Source organism: Pygocentrus nattereri, chromosome 2 (assembly GCF_015220715.1).
Source record: "Pygocentrus nattereri isolate fPygNat1 chromosome 2, fPygNat1.pri, whole genome shotgun sequence".
Lineage (NCBI taxonomy): Eukaryota > Metazoa > Chordata > Actinopteri > Characiformes > Serrasalmidae > Pygocentrus > Pygocentrus nattereri.
The window spans coordinates 47,285,315-47,304,528 of NC_051212.1; the positions used below are offsets into that span (position 1 = coordinate 47,285,315).

General features: G+C 40.8%; 1 protein-coding gene across 1 annotated transcript in view; it reads right to left on the reverse strand.

The window, feature by feature from the left end:
* Positions 1-15,152, reverse strand: part of ddr2b (discoidin domain receptor tyrosine kinase 2b) — a 29,092-nt gene extending 13,940 nt beyond the window's left edge. The window contains exons 1-8 of the mRNA XM_037530871.1: positions 15,082-15,152; positions 10,452-10,540; positions 6,350-6,452; positions 4,906-5,137; positions 3,705-3,852; positions 2,326-2,428; positions 1,033-1,216; positions 336-576 (exon numbers count right to left, since the gene is read on the reverse strand). Coding sequence (XP_037386768.1) covers positions 336-576; positions 1,033-1,216; positions 2,326-2,428; positions 3,705-3,852; positions 4,906-5,137; positions 6,350-6,452; positions 10,452-10,540; positions 15,082-15,101 — 1,120 coding nt within the window. The 5' untranslated portion in view covers positions 15,102-15,152. The remainder of the gene's footprint in view (positions 1-335; positions 577-1,032; positions 1,217-2,325; positions 2,429-3,704; positions 3,853-4,905; positions 5,138-6,349; positions 6,453-10,451; positions 10,541-15,081) is intronic.
* Positions 15,153-19,214: the final 4,062 nt, after the last annotated feature.

Genomic DNA, 19,214 nt, shown 5'->3' on the forward strand with positions numbered 1-19,214 from the left:
TTGGCAAAATATAGTTGGTTAGGAAAGACATGGTTTGTCTTTGAAGTCTGCTTGTTAGTTATGAACTGGAGCTATGAGGCTAATGAAGCTAACAAATAAGGGAGGCTTATACTGCAATTTGCAGTGTCTGCTAAAATGGACAGGCTATAACTACACATCAGCTATGCACCATATTTTTATACATACATACATTACCGTATAACAACTCCACACAGCTTGTAGCAAGATGATGATTTACAGTGCAAAACTTTTTTCATTTCTGATCAAAAAATGTCATCGATTGAAACAGCAATCAACCAATTAACACAAACCAGGACAACAGGAGCTGCCATTACCTGACTGGAAAGCGACCTCACTGAACATCATCCAGGCATCACTGAATGCAAAGCGGCACTTAATGGCGCTGGCCATGCGATTCCCAAGAGCCACAGTGACAAAACGTGCACTTGTATTGGTATCATCGTCTATGGGTTTGAAAGAAACAGGCTTGGCTTCCCAATCCGACTCCGAACGGAAGTAGCAAACGACTTGCCGGAATATTCTCACCCCTAATGCGTACATGTTGTTGCAGTGCACCTAGAAGAATGAAGAGTGATTACTGTTACACTAAGGAAAAGGATTTACACTCACTGGCCACCTTATTAGAAACACATATCTCACAGGTCCAGTATTTAGTTACACACTGTTGCCCATTTATTGGATGCTTCTCCACCCCTTTTCTCATTGGTTAGATTTTAACTGCAGCACAGCAGTGACCCTGACATGATAGTGTGTGGTGCTGGTAAGAGTGTATCAGACACGGTGGTCTTCCTGGGGTTTTTACATGTCTTTATCACTACTAGGTTGAGAGCGAAGCGTCACCCAAAAATATCCAGACGAAAGCAGGTCTGTGGTCAGAAACTGACCACTGATGAAAAGCCAGAGTATGGCTAACACAAGCTGCAGGATAAATGTTTCTAATACAGTGGCTGACGAGCCTGATGTGTCAGCGCAATAAAATATACTGCAGATGAGGGAAAAGCCCAGACTGACCTTCATTGACGTGAAGTTCCTGACACGGTCAAACACAAACGTCATCTCCACAGAGCCGCTGGGGAAACTGCCGTTGGTCCAGCCGACATAGTCATAGCCAGGCCACACACCATAGATCTGGCTTTGAGTGAAGTTATCCAAACCCCAACTTCCGTCGGTCAGCTGACCGAGGCCTTCCGTCATGCTGAGAGACACCAAAGGTATAGACGCAACACTAAGTTTGCTACAGTTTTCAGTTTATCAAGAGATAACAGACAGTAATATGTCTACTAAAAGGCCCAAATCCTACTTTTTTCTGCTACTTTAATTTTCACTTGAGGTCCACTTATAGCATTTGTGTTGGGTTTTATACTAAAAACAGTCAATTTATTATATTTCATATGACCATTTTCAGGCCTCTCTTTATATTTAGAATCAAACAGACTGTTTGTTTAAATATTAGCCCTGAATAAATGATTATATGTAAAAAAAAAAAAAAGTCTGCCTTGTATTTTGCCTCATTTATAAAGCGCTAAGAGGTGCTTATACACTCCTTATATCATCAGTGTGAATGGGCTAGACTGCTATAGGCTGAATAAATGGATATATGTAAATGACTTGGTTATTGTGACATCACAGAAAGAATGCATTTGAAACAGTGGTGGACAGTAACGAAGTAAATGTAACTCATTACTGTACTTAAGTCGTTTTTTTGGTGTATCTGTACTGAAGTTTCTCCGTTCTGGGCGACTTTTTCCTTTCACTCCACTACATTTCAGAGTCTAATATCTGACTTTTTACTCCGCTACATTTTGTGAAATCTGTCGTTCCTTTTGGTTTCTGTGTGTATAAAAACGTAACATATCAAAACGAAAGAAGCGCAAAGTCAGAGCACCAATCAGGGCCCAGCGGTCACTTTGTTTAGAGCTGGTTTTGACCTGTTGGTCATACCGACTCAGTGCAGCACACGGTTCAACGTCAGCGCAGCAGCGTAAAACTTTGGGAGAGTCTGTTCAACATAAATGATGAACTAACCTAACTTTGTGTAAATAGAGCTCAATATAGAAATATGTCCACATATGCAGTCGAGACTGACGCGGCTTTTTTCTGAATTTCTACAAACACCATTTCATTTTATAGTAAATGAGTTTGGGCTGGTTTATGTTTATGAACAGACGCCTACAGATCAACATAGTAAAGGAGCTCATCTGTGATCCTGAGTTTAAAGCCAGTTTTTATTCAACTTAAACTTGGAACTAAGTTGTAAATAAATCTTAAACTGAAACTTGTTTGCTTGTTTGCACAAAGATTCACCTTTGGCTCACGGCTCCATCGTACACGGTGTCGTTAAGATAAATATGCTGGTCATGTAAGGTCATCTCCTGGCCAGCAGGGGCACTGTAGGACACGAGACCATCTGTAGCAGAGGACAAATATGGCCTGATTTAGGAATTTAAGAATTCTTCCATTTATTTATTATAAACAAAAGGCTCAGTTGTTTATGAGCAAAGAGAGGTCACAGGAATTTAGAGATTTCACCATTTACAGCCCATGACATCACGCAGCCTTTTAAATTCCTTGGAACTGCTGGAGGTTCCAAAATGCACTTCATCATATTCTTCATAACTTTCATATTTCATAAGCTACATTCAGAAGGTGGGGGTCGTGTGAGAGATGTAAGCTGGGCGTCATATGAGTCTGTAACTGTCTTATTTCCAGTCAAATAGATGGTGATGTCATTTTAAACCTTTATAATAAAAGAAGCTGAACTCACAACTTTTTTTCTACTGAAAGTCGACCCATTTTTCCATAAAATTGGGCCATAAACTATAAACAGACAGTGTCTCTTCAGTGATCTGCTCTGGAAACATTATTTTTATAAAATGATACAAAGAGCACCTGAGATGTTTGGATTATAAATTGTAAGCATATGTTTGTAAGCAGTATGTGTAGATCACTGTAAGTAAACACATCCTGGACCTATATATCAATAACATCCAGAAATGCTGCCAACTTCTCTGGGCTAATGCTCATCTGAGTTGGACTGATGCAAAGGGCTATCAGGACTGACTGACCGAATGACTGACTAGCTGACTCTTTGACTTACTGATTTACTGACTGATCGTCTGACTCACTGACTGACAGAATGACTGAATGAATGACTGATTGACTGATTGATTTACCGAATGACTTACTATGAATGCTTGACTGACTGTTTCACTGATTCACTGACCGACTAACTGAATTATTCACTGACTGATCAAATGATTCACTAACTGACTGACTCACCAAATGATTGACTGACTGACTGAATGATTCACTGACTGACTGTCTCACTGAATAATTTACTGACTGACTGAATGATTTACAGACTGACTCACTCACTGAATAATTGACTGACCTACTGAATCACTGATTGATTGAGTGATTGAGTGATTCATTGACTGACTAAATGAATAATTCACTGACTGACTAAATGACTCACTCACTGACTGAAGGAATCACTGACTGACTGGCTGAAGGAATCACTGACTGACTGACTAACTGATTGATTCAATGAGTGACTGACTGATTCACTGACAAACTGAATGAATCATTCACTGATTGACTGAATGATCGCTGACTAGCTGACTGGACAACTGACTGAATGACTGACTGACTGACTGACTGAATGATTTATTAATTGAACTGACCTAGCCATTCACATCCATAAAGTTCCACCCTCATACACACAATCATGGAGTGGTCAGTCACAGGCATGAACCGGACGAAGCGAGCGATAATTGGCGGCTCCAGGTCCTTCAGCACCACGTCATAGGGGTTTTTGTTCCCCTCAATGATCTGAGAATAAACAAGTTGTTACAGAGAATAGTAACAGCTGCAGCTGTAACAACAACAACAAAAACATCAAAATGAGTCACAAACAAGTATCACAGCCAAAATACATTTAGGTCACACCAAGTAAAAGGCCAACCACAACAAACTGGCTTTTAATGCAAGAGCTGGGTGAAAAAAATAATTTACATCAAGTCAACAAGACATGTTTCGCGTCTTCAGTTTGATTCTTTAGTTTTGCACTGGATCTATGAGGCTAATGCAGCTAACAAATAATGTCAGCTTATAGTCCACCAATTCTCAGATGATGAAAATGGATAGAAGTACATTGCTTGGCTAAAAACAATGGCAGACCATCTTGAGGCCTAAATTTTGTCAGCACTTTAGTCCAATTTCGTAGATATCTGGATGTTATACAGTGTCAGGAACCACATAAACAAGCCTATTTAAAGCTGCACTATATAAGTTTTGGGGATCTGGAGACCTCTCTGGTGGAATTATGTAATTGCATGCAACATGTGGAAGAACATTTTGTAATGTGGGTTGTGCTTCTGTTTTTTAGGTAACCTGGGCAAAGTTACATTGCTAGACTATGAAGGACCAACCGGGTGAAACAACTACAGTGCCACCCTGAGGCAGACCTGTGCTGCAATTCTAGTAAGAATACCAGAGACCAAAGCTCAATTGTAGGGGAAGCAGCTAAACAATGAAATTTCCCTGAATTTACATTTGACCATCTGTTTTTCCTTAATGGACAGCATAATATCATAATCAGTTCATTTTCAGGGACCCCCAGAATTTTGTCTTTGAGACATTTAGGGGGTCCCAGATTGCCCAGTATCTTGTACCTTGCTCTTAGCTATCTTAGCCTCAAAGCTCCAGTGCAGAACTAAAGAAAGAAACTTCAAGTCTGCAAATCAAGTCTGCAAATCAACCACCTTTGAGGTAAGATTGTGTAAATTGTATAAGTTCCAGCAACTAACAGAAACAACTGAACACACAGTTCTTTTTAAAAGCTAGTCATGAAGTCAGTACCTTCAAAAGTAACAGTGACCTCACCTGACCACCTTTGCGGTCGCGCCAGGAGACCCAGTGGCCGCCGTCCCGGCTGTACTTTATCCTGTAGCGCTGGGCGAACTCATTGCCCATGCCATCAGCGTGGCGCCCCTGGGTGCCCACTAGTGTGACAAAGTGCAGCGTGCGAAGGTCAATCTGCAGGAACTCCTTCAGACTGTTCGGCTCTGCCACGACATCTGGGCACCAAGCTCCATCACCGTCATCAAAGTCGAGCCTTCAATTAGAGATGGACCAGAAGAATGTATTGTCTGGTACTGTCCATTTATCTCTGTATGTGTGGCCAGGCATTAAGCTCATGATGGGCACCAGTTGTTCCCAGGCGAATGAAAATACATGACATTTTTCATGTTGTAGGCTCATTTGGATGCTCTCTCTCATAAGGAAAAATGACCCTTTCATAAAATAAAAGTACTTTTTATTGGACAAATCTGATCTCTTTGTTGCTGTGGTTAAGGTTGGGGGATGGGATTAAGGGTGGGTGATGTAGAACAAATATGATACCACAATACCTAGATATTTTCATGGCACACAATAAATATCACAATATCTTGTTTTTAGGCTGGTTTCATTTATAAAATGTTTTCAAAAATTTTGAGTACAATAATTTTTATTTATCCAACACTTCATGTACAACATTTCATAAAATATATGGAAATACTATCTAAAAAAAATGACCTTTTTTCCTGAAATATTGACTTCATATCTCAAAAATAATTACTTATTTTCTTAAAAAAGAGATTTACTATATTAAAATCAAGACATAGCATCTCATAATTACTTACTATATCAGTATTGTGACTCATTTTCTAAAACATTAACTTACTGCGTCAAAATAATGACTTTGTATGTCATAATAGTGACGTTTTATCCTGAAATGATGACTAACTCTCTTGAACTTTAATAACTTATTATTTCAACATCATATTTCAAAATCTTGAAAAAGTATTAAGCCAATATTTTGACATACTGCTGCCAGACAGAAAAAAAGGCGCAAAAACAAAGAAGAATACAAAAGCAAGAAGTCATTCTGAGATCTGTGAGTTTGTTGCTTGTGACTAGATGCTTCCCATTCACAATAACAGCACTTACGGTTGTCTAGGGCAGATCTAGCAGGGATGACACAGAAATGACACAAACTACCTTGTGGCAATTGTAGCACATCCCAAAACTGCCACATTGAGATTTTATGGCTATATATGTTTGATTTTATACACCTGTTAGCAGTGGAGTGGCTGTAACCCATGTTTTTACAAGCATGCAAACACTTTTTGCCAAGATAAATGGTTTTATATAAAATGTGTTTAGGTTCCTAATTACTTTGCTGTGGTGTATATTATAGAAATAGTGTCCTATTTCATTGCAGTAATGTATACAGAGTCAGTCCAAGATTGAAAATACATCAGTGTGCATTTGTATGTGTACTCACCTGCCATATCTCGCTGCAGTTGACTCTGACCACTGACTGGAGGCAGAAATGTCTTCATCTTGGATCTTGCCACCGGTCATGCCCAGAGGATACCTGCACACGCCTGCCACACACAGAGACATTCAAACAGGGAAAACAGCACAAAACACAGTATGACATACTAGCAGCAGTAGATATGATAGAACACTGTCAGTGACTGATGATTCACAGTAACATCACCAGCCTTACACTAGTTCTGACAGCGTTTTTACACTATAAGCTCTGACTCAGCTCAGCGCTTGAGAATTTGCTGCAGGTGATTCCTGTTTTTCCCAGATGAGCTGAAATGATCCCTCATGCGGGCTACAGTAGGATTCCATTCACAATCACTATTTAAAGGGATACAATACTGCACAAAAGCAAGAGACCCTTCATTTATTTAACTCCCAGCCAAAACAAGCATTATTAAGAAATATTTTAAGATATTAGACACAAGATAATTTACTTGTATTATGAATGGCAAAGTCAAAATTTCTAGAACTGGGCTTACAGTGAGCTACACAGAAAACTGAACTCCAAACAGTCACCTGCAAGACCTAGTAGACCACCAAAAAGCTGTTGGTGTTCTCAGAACAATGGACTGACCACCTCAGAGCACCTCAGAGCAGGGACAGATCATGGCTTTATGGGCATTTTAGCCCACAAAGCATTTTAGAAGACCTGCTCCTAAGATGCTGGACCCCAGGATCCCCAAAAATGAGGCCTTCTTCTAAGTTGCTGGAGCCCAGGAGCCCCAAAAAGGTGGCCTGCTTCTACTTTGCTGGAGCCCTGGAGCCCCAAAACGGAGGCCTGCTCCTAAGATGCTGGACCACAGAAGCCCCACAAAGGAGGCCTGCTCCTAAGACGCAGGAACCCAGGAGCCCCAAAAAAGAGGCCTGGAAACGAACCCCTTACCAAGCCATGGTCTTGCCAGCAGGCCAAAGGTTTTATTACACACTTCTATAACCTAAGGAAAGCTCCATTAGTATGCATTGAAGTCATTGTAATAACTGAATAATAAGCCTTAGTATGTAATAAGCCTGGAACATTAAGGGGTAAAAATGATGAAGGATGATCTCTGAAGTCAGTTAGACTAGATAATTAGTCTTTAGTTTTGCACTAGAGAGATGAGGCTAATGTAGCTAACAAGTAATGGAAGCTTATACCCCACCAATTAGCATCATGCAAACTTACTTCAAGTTGCACTACATTGTAAAGTAATCTAAATAGGCTTGCCTTGGTGGTTTATGAGGCTGCCTGATACACTGTTACCAATCATAATAGACAAAATGATATCATATGCTTAAAAACAGACTTAGTTGCCAGCTTAAAGCATAAACTTTGTCCAGAATCTGACTTCAGATGTTAAACATGTCATGGCTGATGGGCTACATCTGGGGTTGGATGGCAAACTGTATAAATCTGACTATTTGCTACTCCTTTAATATGAGAGGTGAAGTAAAACGGGTGGGTTTGTTTTAGCTGTGAAATAAGCTGTAGCTGCTCTCCAGGAGCTTTCAGGACGAAGGTGAATAGGCAGGCTCTGCTGCTTGGATCCACACCCCAAAAGTAAATACCCAAATACCACCCAGCCCCTTCCAGGAGGCCTCTATATGGAGACAGAGGGCCTTTATACACCAGGCAAGGGAGGCCAAGAGAGGTGAGCTTCGGGAGGTGGAAGCTTCTGTAGGTGAAATCAATATTTTGGCACTGAAAAGATGTTTTCACAGCACGTTTATAGCCATGTGGGTTAAAATATCAATGCATGACGCAATGTACATGACAGTTCTGTTTTCCTTCTCCTGTAAAACTACCATTTTAGAGATATGAAGTTTAGTCCTGACAGCCATGAAATCAAGTTTAGCCCCGCAGGACCACCATAGAGCAGGTATTATTTGGGTGGTGGGTCATTCTCAGCAATGCAGTGACACTGACATGGTGGCTGGTGTGTTAGTGTGTGTTGCGCTGGTACGAGTGGATCAGACACAGCAGTGCTGCTGGAGTTTTTAAACACCTCAGTGTCGCTGCTGGACTGAGAGTAGTTCAGCAACCAAAAATATCCAGCCAACAGCGTCCTGTGACCACTGATGAAGGACTGGAGGATGACCAACACAAACTGTGCAGCAGCAGACGACTTACTGTCTCTGACAGACCAACAAAGAAGGTGTGTCTAATAGAGTGGACAGTGAGTGGACACAGTGGTTAAAAACTCCAGCAGCACTAATGTGATCCACTTTTGTTGACCCAGCGTTTCAGTCTTTGAAGTTGGTTGCATTTACTGCTTCTCACAATCCAAGTAATCCCAAACACATTGCTGAGGTCTGGACTCTGGGGCGGTCGGCCGTTTGTTCAGCTTCTTTGTTTGATGTGTCCCTCTCTTTTTCTCAGCGAGGTTCTTCTTGACAGCTACACGTCCTTTCGGACCCACGGCACTGAGTCGTCTTTTCACACTGGAAGGATGGACAGAAACACCTGTGGATGTTTTCAGATCTGAAGCAGATTGATTGTTTGACAGTTTTGGTGGTCTTCCAGGTGGTTATTAGGAGTCTTATGTTGACTGTGATTGAATGGTAGTGTAAGTCTCTGCAGATGGTTGAAGCATCTACTTATATGTGGGTGACGACTCACAGTCCCTCAAGTCAGACTGTCCTAAGAGAAGGAGCTGGAAAAGTCCAAGAGCAGTGAATGAATGAAGAACTCTGTCACCCCACCGGTCCTGTTAGCCTTGGCAGGTTACACAGACACTAGACTCCCCCAGGGCAGCCTCTACACACCAACTCAGAGAGAATGACCTCCCTGTTCTAGTCTCTGGCCCTGAAAACCACTAAAGCATCGCTACTGAAAAAGCTGCATAGACAAATGGCCTCTTCTAGTCAAAATTCTTAGAAGGTTAAGGACTTTTCCGTGCAAATGTAAGCACCAAGAGTACATGTTTGGAGAACCAGATCACGTTCACTCCAACACACAAGAGCCTCGGGTCACCAGAAGGGTATAAAGCCCCCCTACATTAGGCCATATGATAGAGGAACTTTGTTCAATGGAGTGATGGAGCTCCGTCCAATACCTTTGCAATGAGTTGGAGTGAACCAGAACATCAGTACCTGACCTCAATAATGCTCTTGTGTATGAATGCAATTAAATCCTCACAGCAATGTTCCAACATCTAGCGTAAAAGCCTTCCCAGAAGAGAAGAGGCTAATGCTGCAGCAAACTCCCTGTTAACACCCTTGATTTCACATGCATGTACCCCTCTGCCATAAATGGATTCAAATAAATGGATTAAGTTCAATTTTAAGATAAAACCTTATCATAAAACAGTGTGTCAGACATCAAGCAGCATATATCTAACTATTTCATGTAATAACATTCTGTGAGGGAGCTTTCAGAGGCATTCAAATCTTTAGATGTCTGGTACCTATCACCACCACTGTGAGCACCGAAATTTCACATCAAACCACTCTGAATGACTTTGTTTACATCTCAACCATTTAATTGTGTAGAATTTCATAAAGACTAGGTGGAGTTCTCCTTTAATGCTACTGTAGCACAAGAATTGTAGAATATGGGCCCTGTAATGCAATCTTCCCAGCATAAATGTATCGTCTAGGCCAGAGAGGAATCTTCAGAGCCATCTTGGCCTTTATATAAAGTATAATGATTCCTGGGAGCTTAAAAAACACGTCTGTCATTTTTAGTTCATTTTTATTAAATGGAATCAGGCTTGTATTTAAACTCTGCAGGTATTGAAGTAATACGCTTATTTCATTGTTAAGTATCGCTTAGAACCAAAAGGATTAAACTCCTAAAATGCTGAATGGAAAATGATCCAATCAGAATTTTTTCTCAGTATTTTCTAGGGTCGATAAAGAAAAGCGAGCTGTCTCATTGGTTAGGACTTCAGGAGCTGAACTAAAGGCCTAACATAGATGATTATGTATCATTAAAATTGGAAACTAAGAGTGGAACTAATCATGTTTTGATTTACAATAGGTGGGACCAAATTTGTACGGAAAAAGAAACCTTTGAGGCCTTTTGGAGGTTCTAGATTTGTCACTGACTGTGAATTATTAGTATTAGCTCTCACCTGGATTCACCTGTGACCTCACTGCTCCAGTGAGGAACAGTAAGAGGATATGCCATCGTGCCTTGAACATGTTACCTCTGTTTTTATGCCTGTAAAAACACAATCCAACAAAAAAAACAAGATCACTAAGAGCTCAAATCATGTCAATCATCTAACATCTAACACCCTCGCCACGTTGCTGGTGTACAGTTGAGACCATTTTTGACCACAGAGCTGCTCTTGGCTGGATATTTTTAGGGGGTCATCTAGCAGTGACACTGATATGTGTAGAACTCCAGCAACAGCACACACACTACCAGGTTAGTGCCACTGCGGTGGTGAGAATGATCCACTGCCCAGATAGTATTTGGACAACAGTGGTCCTGTGGTCAGAAACTGACTAACGATGAACAGGTTAGAGGGCCGCTGATAGTTCATTCCAGCAACACTGCTTTGTCTGATCCACTCAGACCAGTGCAACACGTGCTAACACACTACCGCCACGTCAGTGTTACTGTAGTGCCGAGAATGACTCACCACCCAAATAGTACCTGCTCTGTGAGGGTCCATGGGGCTCCTGACCACTGAAGAACAGGGTGAATGGGGTCTGTAACTGTAGAACTACAAAGTGCACCTATACAGTAAGCGGAGCTGATAAAATGGACGAGGAGCATAGAAACAAGGAGATGGTCATAATGTTATGCCTGATCGGTGTGTCTCCTTTTTCGGGAGACTCGCTTTCAGTTTTTCAAAGAAATCTGTGGGGATATTTTTCCACACCTCCAAAGTTCAGACTTAGAAGTTGGGTACATTTCTTGCTTCTCACAGTCCAAGTGATCAAGCACATTCAGTGATGCTGAGGTCTGGACTCTGGGGTGGTCAGTCCACAGTTCAGCTTCTTTGTTTGATGTGTCCGTCTCCTTTTCGCAGTGAGGTTCTTCTTGGCAGCGACTCATCCTTTCAGACCCATTGCGCTGAGTTGTCATCTCACAGCGGAAGGATGACTGCGGATCTTTTCAGATCTGAAGCAGCTTGATTTTCAAAGGTGAAAGCTTTAAGTGCTGCTTATCTGATGGGGATAAAAGCCTATTTTAGTCTCTGCCGGGTCTTGTGGGTGCATTGTAGGAGCTCAGAAAGTGTCCAGTGAATGGCAGTATGAGGTGTTTCTAATAAAATGGGTGTACATAAAAAAGCAGGTCTTGTTACTTGATGTGCAGTTTCTCCTATTAACACTAACAGTACCTAATCTACAGCTACTGGCTGTAAAGACACAAAGGCCGTCTTGTAGGTCCGCAAACTCGCAGGTAAGACCACTCTTCCTGAACATACAGCCCACTATGCAGTTGATGTTTATTTATGTTGTAAATGGGACTCTACGGTATGTCTCCAGTCAGCTGGATGTGGGAGAAAACTCCAGTAAAGTCATTCCTGAGGCAAGCGCTGAGCCATTACTCTGCAGAAAAGCTGCCACAGTTGATGATGGGCACAAGTTACGTGCTGGGACAGCAAATCCTACTTCAGGAACACTGCAACATGTTTCTGTCTTCATGCCACCCAGTGTGTTGGAACTGTGCGTCACGCATTCAGGAAGATGGAGGAAACCGACCACGGGATATGATGCTCAGTTAGTAATGCTGGGACATGCAGTTAATGATATTAAGGATGACGATATTGGGATCATATCGGTTTCGGCTGATATTGGATTATAAAACGTTAATAGCATTGGACGGATGTTTAGATTTGACTGATATTTACAAGCAGTGGCAGAATGTTTGGTTGATGATGGGCTACTATACCACAATATCTGCATTTTACTGCATTTGTAGCTGGAAGTAAATGTTACTAAGTTGGCTAAGTTGGCTCTTTGTTATCTTCTTCGCTCTTTTGCACTGTTTTCACAGGTAGGCTTCAAGCTAGAACCAAGAAGCAATCTTAGCAATCACCTAATATAACACAGAAATAGCCTGGCAATACCTAACAACCACCTGGGATACTGTATATCTGGGATAATATATTGAGTGCTGTGTAACACCTTAACAACCACCTATAATACCGTACCAGTGATCTTAGCAACTATCTAGAACAACAAAGCAATGGTCTAGCAACACCATAGAAACCACCTTGAATTACATAGCAACTGAGCAGCAACACCTAACCAACCACTAAGGATACCATAGAATTGCCATAGCAACACATTAGTAACCACGTAGGATGACATAGTAACAGTCTAGCAGCACCTTAGCAACCACCTGGGAAACCATAGCAGCGGCTTAGCAACATCTTAGCAATCACCTAATACTACTGCAATGGTCTAACAACATGAATACCACAACAATGGGCTAGCAACACCCTAGCACCTGCCGAGGATATCATGGCAACAGCCATAGAAACACCTTAGCAACTGCTTGGGATATCATATAGCAAAGGCCTATCAATACCTTAGCAACCACCTGGAATATCTCAGCAACTGTCTTGCAACACTATAGCAACCATCTTTGATAAAATAGCAACGTCATTGATACCACAGGAATTGCCTAGCAACACCTTAGCAACCTGGGATACCATGTCTGGGATATCATGGCAATGGCTTTAGAAACACCTTAGCAATGGCATGGGACACCATATAGCAATGGCCTAACAATACTTTAGCAACCACCTGAAAAAACATAGCGACAGCCTAGCAACACCTTAGCAACCACCTGGGGTACCATAGTAAGCCTTGCAACACTTCAGCAACCACCTGGAATACCACAGAATCAGCCTTTTAACAACTTAGCAACCATCTGGGATAATACAACAAAAGTCTAGCAACAGCTTTGCAACCACCTGGAATACCATAGCAAAGGATTAGCAACACCTTAGCAACCACCTGGGATAGCATAGTAGAATAACTGACTGCTCATTCCTACTTTATTAAGCAGCATTTAGGCTGAATTAAGAATTTTCCACAACACTTTTATTTGTCTATTATATATCATAATCTTTAGCACATCAATACATGCAGCTGAGACTTTACTAATAGAGTTTAATGAGAAAAATGACTAGAAGCTCATTTAATAAGCTCAGTTAAGCTCTTGCAGATCCCATGTTTAAATAAGGACATTAGATAAAGCTCCAAGAACACATGGCATATAGCAAAGTTTACAAATGCCTTTAGGGCTAATTGATGATTTATTATTTAAGTATTGGTAAGAAAATAAGAACATTATATATAATGTTATTTTGCTTATGCTATATTACATATTTAACCCCTTAAATGGCCAGGGCCCACTAGCCCACCCAAAGTTTTATCACACACTGCTATAAGCCAAGAGTACACACTTAAAATGCAAAGTTCTTCAACACGTCTTGGTTCTTTAGCAAAGAAAATGGTTCTATAGAGAACTCTGAGCACTCTAGAACAACTTGCATGATTAAATGGTTCTCTGCATGGTGAAAGGGTTCTTCAGATTGACGGAGAATGTGTTGTAGATGGTTTATGAATAGGGTTCTACATAGCACCACACTATATAGTACTGCTATTGTTACAATAACAAGCTTGTAAATAAAAACAAAAGAAGCCTTTTTTTGGTGCTATTTAGAACCATATACAACACATTCGCCATCAATCTGAAGAACCCTTTCACCATGCAAAGAACCATTTAATCATGCGAGAGGTTCTATCAAGTCTTTATAGTTCCATATAGAACCAATTTCTTTGCTAAGGATTCCTTGAAGAACCAGTGCAGCTCAAGCACACACACATTTTCTAAGCCGCTTCTCCTTCGGGATCACGGGAGATGCTGGAGCCTATCCCAGCTGTCATTGGGCGAAAGGCAGGACAGAGAACCCGTGGAAAGCAGGCAGGAAAAAGGCAGGACAGAGAACCCGTGGAAATCCCAGCAGACACAGGGAGAACATACAAACTTCCCAAAGAGAGGACCACGGTCACCCGGCTGGGGACTCGAACCCGGGCCCACTGTACTGTGAGGCAACAGCGCTACCCACCACGCCACTGTGCCGCCCGTAGCTCAAACAGTTTGCATTAAAGTCCCTGTAGTTACTGAATAGTAGGTGTTGGTATGTAATAAGTCTGGGATTTGAAAGGGTTAATATGTTTTCTTGGGTATTACTTTGCCTTAGAATGTCCTACATGAACCTCTTCACCCTAAAATCAGACCTAACAGACCTCTGAGTTAGCTTTTAAATGACTTTTAAACGTCTGGTTCCTATCACCGCCACGTCTGCTTTTGTATGTTTCCCTAGAACGGAGTATTTCACACTAAACCACTCTGAATGACTTCGTTTACACCTAAATTATTGAACAGAAAAGAATAGAATTGAATAGAAAAACTGCCCCTTAACAGAGTAGTGATGAGCATTTGCAGCTCCTAATAAGAGCTTTGTGAGGACTTTATAATGCCCGCCTATATTGAAGTGTACAGTCCAGAGCACTAAGCTATGTCATGGACAAACCCACTTAAACATCCACACCATATACATACATTTAATTCCATATTCCGTCCTGCTGGATCGTTTATAAAAAACAATATTGCTTAAAATTCATGATTACTATAATGTTCTATATCAACCCAACACAGGTATAAACCTGTCAGCAATGAGGATTAATAACAACTATACATTTCCAACTTGTGCTCAGTGATAAACTCACCACTCTTTAGCCAAGTCCATGAACGCGGCTCCTCAGCGGAACTCCAAAACTGCCCATGAGTGGACGAGCGCAGTCCTCCCCTGCCCAAGCCGGCACTGAGAGCAGGGAGAGAGAGAGAGAGAGAGAGAGAGAGAGAGGCCAGTTGCCTTTTACCAGAGCAGAAATAAACACACAGGAGGGGAAAAAAAGAACATTTATAGCCAGCGCCACTATGTGGGAATGCCAACCTGCCCGAAATTCAACCTGGGACACACAAGGATCCAATTAGGAGGCGCAGTAGCCATTTACAGCTGTCTCTCTTTCCTTCTTGCTTCCTTTCAAATCTTGCACCTTTAAGATTAACACCTTTAGAAGGCCAGTTATATTGACGCCTGCCCCTCTTTAAGAGGCCAAACAATATGTGCTTTGTTTTTAAAGAGGAATTCCACTGATTTCTCAAAGAATTCTGTGTAATTTTGTCACTGAGACATAAACCAAGTCATTCAGAGTGGTTTAAGTGAAACGCTCTGTTCTTGAGAAACTTACAGAGCCTGAAAGGTTCACAGTGGCGGTGATAGGAACCAGACGTCTGCAGACGCCTTTGAAACCGTCCCCAAAGAAAGCCAGTACATGAAATGGCTCTGGACATGCTGCCTGATGACTAAGACACTTTTTGTGGCTGAGATGAGCTTTTGGCTTAAAGTTTTTTTCATATATTCTTGAGGAATTTTCCTGTAGTGTAATAAATGCACGACCCAAAGTTTTCCCAAATTGACTGGCAACTAAAAAAAAGGGAAATTTTATGAACAGACTAAGTTGGCTTGAAAAAGACATTTCAAAAGTTAAAGCAGTTACAGACTTAATTGGATCTATACAGTAGTTCCAAGTAGTTGCTATGATGTTACTACAAGGTTGCTAGAGTATTCCAGCTTGTTGTTAGAACACTGCTTGGTGGTTATTAGGTGGTTGCTAAGGTATGGTGTCCCAGGTGGCTGTTAAGATGTTGTAAGGATGCTATGGTAGCCCAGGTGTTTGCTTAGGTATTGTTAGGCTGTTGTTATGGTATTCCAGGTGGTCCCAAAGGTGTTGCCAGGCCATTGTCATGGTATCTCAAGTGTTTACTATGGTGTTGCTAGGCCGTTGTCATGGTATCTCAGGTGTTAACTAAGGTAGGCTGTTGTTATGGTATCTCAGGTGTTTTCTAAGGCATTGCTAGGCTTTTGTTATGGTATCCCAGGTGGTTGCTAAGATATTTCTAGGCCATTACTATTGCATCCCAGGTGGTTTCTATGCTATCCATTGTCTTTTTCAAGCTAACTGCTTACCTGCAGTGTCTTACCTTAGAGACAATGTTTTTCATTATTTTGCCTTATGTCCTACATGTTCAGCATCAAAATGATTTAATTTTGAAGAATTTGCAAAAAATTGGTGGAATTCTTTTTTTCATATTTTTATTTCATTCTGCTCTGTTATTTGAGCTCCTGGACTGCTGGACAACTCTTATTTTGGAGCTTTAGTGTATCGCTTAGACCAAAAAGATCCCAAGAAGAGATCTAACTAACCTTAGTTCCACCCTTGAAAAGAGGAATGAAACAATTAGGAAGAAACAAAATGGGAAAACCCAATAGATGAACAGAAGTCATCCAACGCCCACTTCAACCAGTTTATTCAGAAGCGTACACATATAACGACTGTATAATAAGTCACGACAGCTAAGAAGCAGAGTATCTGAGACTGAGCAGAGCAACAGACAGCACTACCAAATGCAGAGAACAGCACAGTGCAGCTGACCCAGATTCAAACAGGCCGAGGTGGGTAGCAACGTCTTACCTTGACTTACTCTCATGTACTTCAGATTTGGACTCCAGTGAGAATTTTCATGTTACTTTACTTCTAAATAGCATCTGCGAGGAACGTAAGTATTTTGTCTTCAGCGCCATTCAGAGCGGTCAGATTTCTTTACAGCAGTGGTGATACAAACCAGAGGTTGCAATCTCTACAACTCAAATATAGCCATTTTATTTGGTATCCAGAACCACCAGTGAACTGACATGTGTCTGAGTTTTTATATGTAATGCCAAAAATGGTAAAATAGTCATAAATCTAAAAACGTCCTAATGTGCCAATTCTGACACATTTCTCTATTTTGGAAAAATTGGTAGAATTTCATTCTGTTCTATTAGTTGAGCTCCTGAACTGCTGGACATCTTTTATATGGGAGCTTTAGCTTTCGTTTTAGACCAAAAGGATCCCAAAAAGAGATCTAACTAACCTCAGTTCCACACTTGAAAATATGATTCTTTAAGGCTTCTTTAGTAAAAACATTGGTTCCATATAGAGCCATGAACACACGGTTCTTTGCATGGTGAACTGATGGAGAATGTGCTGTATATGGCTCTATAAAGGTTCTTCTATTGTTATGAGCTTGACATTGTAAAAATAGCAGAACCCTGTTTGGTGCTATACAGAACCATTTTCAAGCGTTTTGCTGCTGTTGGAACAAAATCTCGTACCTCCGTTTTTGGTGTTTTTAAGTTCTTGACATAATCTCAAAGTGCCTGGTGAGCTTGACATTGATAAATTTCATGATGGATGGACCAAAAGAGATGGCCCAAAATGACTTGGAAAAAATTCTGGTTCCATTGACTTCCATTAAAAGTGAAGTAGGTTTTGTCCTTCTCCTTTAAAATTGCCATTTTGGAGATAGAAGGTTTTGTTCCGATAACAGCAATATACAACGCATTCCCCATCAACCTGAAGAACCATTTCACCACGCAAAAACATGTAAGGGTCATTCTACAGAAACATCCATTGTTGTGTCACTAGTGTTCACATATATATTACACCCGGAAAACATGTTAGGGTTAAAGTTTATTTATTTTTAAATTAAAACTATAAGTTATTTTAACAATTACACCTTCTTGATCCATCAATTTAGCAACACTGGTTTTAAAATCAATCATACAGAATTCCAAGCACCTTAGAAGTGCTTGTCCTTAGTCATGTGTAATGGCTGAGGCCATATTTTGAAGGAAAAAACATGTCCTTCTGCTATTTTAACTACAATAATCTATACACGACTATGAAAATCTATGATTTAAATGACAGAAAGAAAACAAATGCCAAATAAATATAAAATATATAATGAAAGGTGGGGTGCCCAGGTTGAAAGTTGGGGTGTCACTGGTCTTAGTGCGTTACAAAAAATCTTATTTTGAAATAAAAATCACACTGAAGACATCACTCAACTTCCTTTCACCTGTTTTCTGAGGATCTATGAAGAAAAGCACATGGTGAATCCACTTTGTCTTTCAGTTCTCAGAGATTTTCTCATTCAGCTCATGATTTCATATGAAGCTTTTAGCTGAAGTCACTGGTGTGACCGACTTTATTCTTAGCTAACTGTGAAAAAATAGAACAGAAATGGATAAAATTCCATATTTTAGTGGACATTCCATGACGGACAACATGTGGTTTGATGTTCTGTAGCGACCATTTAGTAAAAAGCATTTTTCCTTAAAATGTCACCTTTCTTATGTGTAACACCAGTGAGGACTGGTAACACCAGTGACACCTATGGATAGACAGAAAAGTGGACGTTTCTGTAGAACGACCCATAAGCAAGAAAACGGTTCAGTATAGAACTCGTGGAACCCTTGAAGGAGCATCTTTTAAGAGTGTATGCTGATAGATGATGGATTTGCTAAGAAGTTCCACCGCATTTCTACAGGGTACTCAGTACTGTTGGAGTTTTATTACCAGATACTTTTCCACTGAAGCTGATTCTGGGAGCTCCTTGAAGCTCCTCTACCAGACGTGCTGTAACACACTCTGCTACAGAACAACCCTGACAGAGTTCACAGAGTCAATGTCATGCAAATGATACATCTAATCACATTATTAGAGACAGTGTTGGTTTCCAAACACTTCACGCTTTAGTGTTCGACTTTACAAATGTGGCAAAATGATGCAGCTGGTTTAATTAGTTTGCTAATTAACAGATCATCTCATCACCTTGGCATCTTTAAGCAACCTGAATATATAGAAAAGAATCCACAAAATGTTGTAGCACCATCTCACACTGCACAACAGAGAAGAACCTGGTAAAATGGTCACCTGGTCTGTCCTTCAAGACCAGGTAGACAGAACACCTC